The 8,657-nt window shown below is 40.1% G+C and overlaps 1 protein-coding gene across 1 annotated transcript in view; it reads right to left on the bottom strand.

Moving 5' to 3' along the window:
• Positions 1-3,432: 3,432 nt before the first annotated feature.
• The window catches only part of LOC104516604 (major facilitator superfamily domain-containing protein 2B-like), a gene marked incomplete at both ends in the record, with an annotated part of 17,124 nt that continues 11,899 nt past the window's right edge, over positions 3,433-8,657 (bottom strand). Inside the window, 2 exons of the mRNA XM_010160989.1 lie at positions 3,433-3,602; positions 7,574-7,652. Coding sequence (XP_010159291.1) covers positions 3,433-3,602; positions 7,574-7,652 — 249 coding nt within the window. The remainder of the gene's footprint in view (positions 3,603-7,573; positions 7,653-8,657) is intronic.

Raw genomic sequence — 8,657 nt, 5'->3', positions numbered from 1 at the left:
CAAACCATTCTTATGATACCTCCTACACCATTAGATCACATTCATTGTTTCTAACTCTGATTACACAGACTCTTGAATAAAGCTTAAAAAAAATATTTTGCTTTAGTATTCTGTAATAATTTATTTTATACTGTGTTATAAGTGCTGGTTATAGAGCTTTAGATACCTGACTTCACTTAAATGAAGTAATTTCAGCCTCAGAAGCTGCCTGGCCAGGAGAGCAGGGGCTGGGAAGAAGGATAGCAACTGGACTCTATTATGAATTTTATATTTTGTGTCTATTTGTTTCTTAATTTCATTGAAGCAATTTAATTAAATTTTTTCACAGGTCATAGTTAAGTGTAATCTGAGTTTACACTATCAAGGATATCCATGGTAGGCCAAATAAGATTCTCTGACCCTAAACAAAACTTGTTAGCCCATGTATGAACTATATCAATATCCATGCTTGGTTTCCAGTAGTAAAGATCCACTCCTAAGCTTACAATAATAACTTCAGGAGAGCTTAGAAATAACCACTTCCTTTCTTTAATAACGAGCAAAGTAATACCAGTCATTCACCAGGTCTTCTTTTAAACTAAGAATTAGTCCTCGTGACAAAAAAGGTCAGGGTCATACACCTGAATCGCACAAAGGCAAACAGTCAAGACTCCATCTCTTCTAAATTTTTTTAGACTGATGGAGTCACTTCAGGTTCACAGACCATAGTTCTGCCTCAACTTACAACTTCATGGCCATCAGTCATACAACCAAAATTCAAGATCCAACATCTCCTGTCTATCGTGCAGTTAGGTGCATATTGTGTCATGCGTGGTGTGAACAAAAGGCAAGTGCCCTGTCATGTGATGCAAGTGGGTCCCTCAGGTGGCTCGGTGGCCATGCATGCTGCCATAATACAGCCAAATTGATGCCAGGTTATGTGAATGGCAAAAAAGTCTGATCCTCACAAAAGAGGGTAGCAGGGAGTGAGGTGGGTTGCTAGAGCACCTCATTCATAGCATAGCCTCTGCCCAGGCCTGAGGGATCTTTGGGATACAGGGCAGGAAAGAACAAGGAGTGAACAGAATCTTACCCATGGAAAACAGCTGGACACCATAATCCAGACCATCCTCAACCATGGGATACTACTCAACTACAAAACCCTAGAAGATGACACACAATCCAGTCAAAGAAGGAAAAAAAAAAGACCGAAACAAATAAACAGGAAATCCTCACAAAAAAATAAGCACCTGGCTGCTTGCAAATAAGAAAGTGAAATGAGGAAGGTAATATCTAATTAAATCAACCCATATAGTTGGGGGGAAAAAAAAAAAGACAAGTTTCCAGTCACTCTGCAACTTCTCCATATCTGAAAAACGTTTGTGTGTCTAAAAGCTTTTCCACTGTTTCCCAGTGTAGCTAGTTTATTGAAAGATACTACTTCTACCTACAAACTCTGGTTACTTTAGGCTACATGTATCTTTGATATTTTTTCAAAACAAAAACTACTTGACATTCAACTCACTGTGAAGCTTTTGTCCATCTCCCTCCTATCTCAAAAAGGACAGGAAAGCACATGTTAGACAGAAAGGAAATAAACCAAGTTCATATAGTTTTTTTCCTTGAAAGCCATTTAGGAGATCTGAAAGTGGAAGTGGGTGATTATGGCATAAATATGGCAATGAAATTCAGCTTGCTCCACTCCTTTTCAAGCTACTTGTCTTGACAATTCACAGAGGTGTAATAGCACAGAAGTTTTCTACATCAAGCCATTGTCCTAGAAGCTAAAAAGAAATGCAGGATGATGTTCTGTGTCTTATCAAAACACACAGTAGAAGTTACCTAACAAGCAGCTTCAAAAATGCTTTCATCAGCTATAAAATGCATGGCCACTTACAGAAGCTGCTGGTAGTTTCCCAGATCAGCTCTCTAAGAAGCCTTACAATGGCCTCTGCCAAAAAAAAAAAGGAGGACCAAGCAGCACAGAGGAAGAGATTAGTGTCTGGGAGTGGTGGGGAGCATAGCTTGGTCCCTTCCTGGACTACCATTGCTGGTGCCAGGGTATGCAAATTCAAAGTCTGCATAAAAACATGCTTTTAGCTCATGATTTTACTGCTGCTGAAGAGTGGTAATAGGAGCTATTCAACTACAGTAAGAAGAGCATGACTATGCACATCCTGATTTGCACCAAGCACCTGAGATTAAACTCAGGTCAAGGAACCTTTTTCATAGCAAATTTTATACATCAGTTAGTACATGCACTGACAGAAAAAATAGATGAAAATATTAAAAAAATTAATCTAGCAATTGATAAAACAGAACCAGCAAATTGCTGATTTCACAAGTGACTTAGAAAAAAAAGCTACACAAGGTAATTGTTTGATTCATGACCTGTTTCAAGACCACTAGAAACAATGGAAGACTATCAAATTGTGTTCACTGAGGTGTGGATCAGGTTTTAGGATTTTCTCCCAGATAGAAAACCTTCTCTGTTTCTCAAAAAGTAGCAAACTGAAGCATGAAGAGATTCAATTACTTGTTCAGGATTACAGGAAAAATCTGCTGTGGAAAATGTAATAAACAAGCAAGGATATCTAGGTTCATTCCACAAGTTAACCACTGAGCCCTGTTCCCACTAATTGCCTTTACCAACCACTTACTTTCAACAGTGCTTTTTACCATCACAAGAATACAGATTCCAAGTAGGATGTACAGTTTCATTCACATAACTGCCATTATTCTCTACAGGAGATCCCTAGTGATAACTACTTTGAAAAGCAGTGTTGCTGAACTGACAGATCCTGCTATAGTCACCATTTTTCACATAATCACAGGATGGTTTGGGTTGGAAGGGACCTTAAAGATCATCTAGTTCCAAGCCCTCTGCCATGGGCAGGGACACCTTCCACTAGACCAGGTTGCTCAAAGCCTCATCCAGCCTGGCCTTGAACACTCCCAGGGATGGGGCATCCACAGCTTCCCTGGGCACCCTGTCCCAGTGCCTCACCACCCTCTCCGGGAAGAACTTCTTCCTGATATCTAATCTAAACCTCCCCACTTTCAATTTAAACCCATTCCCCCTTGTCCTATCATTACAGGCCCTTGTAAAAAGTCCCCCCAGCTTCCTTGTAGCCCCGTCAGGTACTGGAAAGCTGCAATAAGGTCTCCCCAGAGCCTTCTCTTCTCCAGGCTGAACAAGCCCAGAACTCTCTCAGCCTTGCATCATAGGAGAGGTGCTCCAGCCCTCTGAGCATCTTCGTGGCCTCCTCTGGACTCGCTCCAAGTGGTCAATATCCTTCTGATGTTGAGGGGTCCACAGCTGGACGCAGCACTCCAGGTGGGGTCTCAAGTAAGTCATGTTCAGGAAGTCAGCCAGCTGGATGATATGATATTACAGAACCTACTCACACCTACCCCCTCAAGAGATTTTAGTGTGCTCCCATAGACACTTACTTGATGAGACAGGAGATCTGAGGGGTCTGGAAAGCTGGGAGTGTCATGCCAGGAGTTGGTTGTGTTTACCAGGAGATTCACAGTGCAGTGATGAGAGACATGAGCACTGGCCACAATCTGCCCCTGAAGTGCAGCTCCAATCAAGGTCCCAAGCACTTCCATCGTCATTCCTAAAGAAGGAAGCACAAATGTGCACTGAGGGTGAGAACTCGATTCCTCTACCATCTGTAAGCTTGCTCATTTGTCTCGCTGAAGAGAAACCTCATCAAACCATTTTCTTTTATGTGGAAAAAGCAATACCAAGAACAGCAGAACTGGAAGGTCAGTAATAGAACAATTTCAAGGAAAGAGAGTTTTGCCGTCTATTTTCTGATCAGCTTTTAGAAGCCTCCATGGAAGAGCCTCTTTTATACAAGTTGAGATTAAGAGCCACGAGGGGATAACATAGAAATCTTTCATTCTGAGGACAGGAACAAAACTACAGTTTAAATGTTGAATGCCATTTTTCTAAAGCAGGACAAGGAGCCATAACATCAGACTTCTCATCTCAAGCTTTACAGTAACTTGTGAAATGTTTTTCAAGCCACTTAATCTGATCAGACCTGTAGGTTCTCCAACTGTAAAATAAAATGATATTTACCTCAGGCTTATGTTTGAAATAATACAGCTGCAAAGCTCTTGGAAACAGCAGATGCTGTTCTGAACTGCCTAAGACCACAGTCAAACAGAACCAGCTACCTCAGTCTCAAGAGAATGATTCAAATCACTAAAACTCCAAGTGCCATCAGAACCAGGGATCGTCTAAAAAAACCTGCCAAAGCCTCCATTTGGGAATGTAAAGATCTAACTATGGGCATCCAGCTCATGCTTCATGTACCCAAAATCAGTCAACAAGGCAGCTAGTTGTTACCACTCCACTGCAGGCGAGCGGTGAGTAATCTGGATTCTTGACCATTCTCACCCCAAGAGATTTCAAGCCTGCCACTCCTGTTTCCATGCAATATGGCCATACCCCGCATCCCCATGGCAGGGAGGTAAATGGAATGACTCTTCTAGCTCCAGAGACTTATTTCCACATTTTGCATAAGGATCCATAGGGTTGAATACATGAACAGATTAGGATCAGAGACCAAGGACTTCCTGTTTATGAGGGAATGGTCTTATTGACCTAAACATCAGGCTTGGTTTTTCTACTTACTCTCTCCCAGTGGCCCCAGGAGTCCCATGTTCCTTTCTCAGAAGCACCATCAGGGGGCTCTGAAGGGCCGCTTCCAGAGCAGGTTGTATCCTAGTGGTTATCTTACTCTCCTGGGAAGTGACAGGCGTTTCAAGAGCTTCTAGGTTCAGGTTTATTCAAGTTCCCTTCCTAGGTGACCTTAGACACATGTCTTTTTGTGTATCCTTGTAAAGAAATAAAAGTACTTCTCGACCTAATGGGAGGGCAATGCACACAGACTGCGACGTGTTCAAACAGTGCAGTAATGAGGGTTGCATGTAGCTATGGAAGATCAAGTAAGGAAAAGGGAAGAGAGGTTCCCCAGGAGACTTGGATCATTTAAACCACTGCTAGTATGTTCCCAAACAGAGAATGCTTCTGAATGGAAAATTTGAGGCTTCAGAATCAATGGCGGGTAAAAAACCAACCAACCAACCAAAAAATCTTCTTCCCCAAACTTCACATCCAATCTTACTAGCAATGTTACAGTTCAGTCCATACACAGAAAAATGCTGGCAGATGGTGGAAATCCTAACCTCAACCTGATCTGAAGTGTTTGACCACAAACTAATCTCAGATGGGCCTCATAGAGCTACCGAGTTGTTGACTATGTTGCAAAGGCAACGTACATGGGTCTCACCTTTCATTCAAAACACTGTCTACACATTTAGAACCTTTACCTAGGCTACTGCATCAGCATTTTACCAAGCACTTGCATAGAAATAAGTTCAGAAGCATCATTATAGGCAACAGAAATACAACTGTTGTGAAACCTCATTTTCTAAGTAGCAGCAAGAGCTGAGAAACAGGCAAATTTCAAAGTTCTTGTGTGCTCAGAATCTATGTTATATTACTTTTCACCTTAACTGAAAAAGCTGAGCATTCAGATAGCAGACTGTCCTTGAATTACATTATATTTTGCTCAGAATTTAAGTAGGATTTATGTAGGATTTAAGTAGGATTTATACTCCAAAGCAACTTTGGAATCCGGTATTTCTACCATACATTTATAGTAAGAAACAGGACAAGATTTGTAATAAGCAGTTCTGCTTGTCTCCAGTAGAGGGTAATGGATCCTCTGATCCAAACTTTTTCTGTAAAAGCACACTTCATATTACACAGCTGGTTTTCTTTAAACAGTTGAAGAAATGCCTGAACAACCAACTGCACCCACAAAAGTCTATCAGCAAGAAGAATTCTCTATGAAACCCACAGAGAGAGAAAAGTGTTTAAGTAAAACACTTGCTGAAAAAAAAGAGGAGGAGGGGGAGAGATTCTCACACAATCACAGCCATTACAAAAAAAACTTGGCTCCAAAAAAATGTAATTTAAAAATATACAAAAATACCAACATTTGAAAAGTCAAAACTATGGTTTATTCCACCACCTCAACTTGGCCAGGGAGAACAGCTGTACACTCAAAATGTAAACCCTTTCTGAACAATAAAATGACACTATAAATGTGTAACACCTCTCAGCCATGGAGTTCAACAGCTTTTATGAGCATAAATTTCACGTGCCTATGAAGCCTTGCATGGGACTAGCAAATAGGAAAGCACATTTATTTGGATCACAGCCTCTGAAGACATAAAACCAGACAATAGAAAACACTAGGTACATGGATTTAGTTAGAATTTAGGCCAGATGACTCAGAATACAGTCAGTGCCAAAGAATACAACACAACTGGAATCTCCCGCTGTTCAGTCCTGTTCTACGACTGCTAGCCCAGACTTTCTCTTGAGACAGTTGATGATAATGCAAATTACAACTGTTCCATGTGGCTGGAAAGGGATTGGGTTGCTTGGGGAATATTGTGTCTAGAATTACTGACGTAATTTTTTAGAACTTCTAGCCATTTCACTGTGCCTCTATGGTCTAGTTTTCAACATACTCCAGCAAGTATGCTGAGGGTTAGACGTACTGATGAAAGAGAAAAGGGCTCTTTTCAGGAAGAGAAAACAGATGCAACAAAAATAATTACAAGTTATTCTAAAGTGACACCAAAGGACAAGTTAAGGCAGAGAAAAGTCTTTCATTACCTTGCTTAGTGCTGGTGGCTGTGAGAGACAGCAGTTACATAATAAAGAAGGTGTGAGAAGAGAGCTGAAGAGAGTAGGAAGGGAAGAAATTCTTCTTACATTCAATTTATGATCTATACAGGAAATATTGAAAAGATTTTCATTGCACTTGTTTGGTCTGACTGATTTTTTCAAAGCAAAGCTTTGGTTTTGATTGTTGAAGAGACAGATATGGTCTAGAAGCTCTCATTCTTTTAATTAATACAGTCAGGGTACTAGTTACATTACGGCAAGATCTGTCGTTAAACTACCTGGGACATGCTAGAAATAAACACGGATTGATGAAATGAAAAGAGAGATTTCAGTTGGTGTGAACACGCACAAAAAATTACTCTCCTTTTTTGGTGGGGTTAACTGTCTTGGCTCTATGAGTTCTAAAATTTTTTTCAGAGAAAACAGCTTGGAGTTTTGAATTTATAACATGAAACACAAACCTAAGGAGGTACAAACAAACAAAACTCCTCAAAATTACTTTCAGGCTTTCTTTAATTGAATGTTAACAAAGATCTGCACTTTGTTTTTCCCTCTACAAATCACCTTTAAATGAAATCATTATTCCCCATCCTGGCTTGGGGAAGAGTGATTTTTATTGTTTTGTCTGGCTAGCAATAAACTGAAAAGAGTTTATAGCTAATCAGACAATTTGAGACAACAAAACATTAATGCCTCCTATTTAGCTAGAAAAATGGAAGCGTTTGCAAGACAAAATAATCTTATCAGATATTAAAAATCTCATATAAAAGTCCAGTTTAGGGACACAAACCGTTAGGAACTTCCTATAGACACAGAATAATTTTAAATAAAGCTCAGCCTTAATCCATATGAGAAACCCCAGATCTCACTCACGGTATGCTGTTGCAGAATCTCTCTCCTTCTGGTCTGTGCTGAGAAACATGGTGAGGGCAGTATATGGTACTTGGAATAACTATGCAAAGAAAGAACATCACTTAGGAAATGTCAGGGTAAATGCTGTATTCCTTTGATATCCAGAAAAATGGTTTCATGCTACCTTGGAATTAACTTATTTAAAACATTTTATTTTTTAGCACAAAGACTTGTCTTTTCTCTCTGATTTGTAAAGCATATAAGAGGAAAAAAAAGTATCTTTCATAATACAAATAATAAATTACCAAGAGACTTTACCTTAATGCTGTTCTCCTTCAGTTTCCTTGGGAAACCGTTCTTCCTATCTAGGCTATAAAGCATCTAGTTTTCTTTGTGCTCGGAGACTATCATGTCCTTACCTTGAGCTAAGTAACAGGAAGCAAAGCCAGAACAAAGACACTACCATTTTCCACTTTATTCAGGTCAGAAGACTATAAATCCCCAAAACATTTCAATTATATGTCTCACTGTGTAATTCCAGGAGATAATTGTGAAAACTACTTTGTCTGCAGCACCATTTTGCCACACACTCCTTAATCTGAGTTAAGCACAGGTAGGAACACCCAGCTGCTATGTCCACACACTGACAAGAAAGGCAGATTACGAGTGCTGCTCGTTTGTTTTCACAGCCCTGTGTCGAGCAAGCAATTGGTACCTTGCTGTAAAGTCTTGGCAGAAACAATACACTGGTAATATTTATTGCAATGCTGGGTAAATGAGCCTTGCTTTTACTGCAGGGGAGGCCTTATCTCCAGACTATTGTGAACTGGAAGTAGGACATGAATCTGCTTGAATCAGGTTCTCTGTCTCTCTCAGCCCCACAGAGACCTGTAGCCAGGCAAATGAATTCTCGCAATCTGCATCCTACTCTGTTCATACAAAATGTGCTTCTGTTCACCTCCATCAAACATGGCAAGACTGTTCATTTTGAAAGATTTACTATAGAAAAAAAAGTGGTTTTCTTTCAAAAGAGAGAGGGAAGAAAATTATTTTAAGCCATTACGTCTTTGGACCATTTTTTCTCCAGAGGAAACAAAGGCCCTAG

The sequence above is a fragment of the Eurypyga helias genome, unplaced genomic scaffold (genome assembly GCF_000690775.1).
Source record: "Eurypyga helias isolate BGI_N326 unplaced genomic scaffold, ASM69077v1 scaffold1001, whole genome shotgun sequence".
NCBI classification, from domain to species: domain Eukaryota; kingdom Metazoa; phylum Chordata; class Aves; order Eurypygiformes; family Eurypygidae; genus Eurypyga; species Eurypyga helias.
This window is presented reverse-complemented; position numbering and strand designations above follow the sequence as displayed.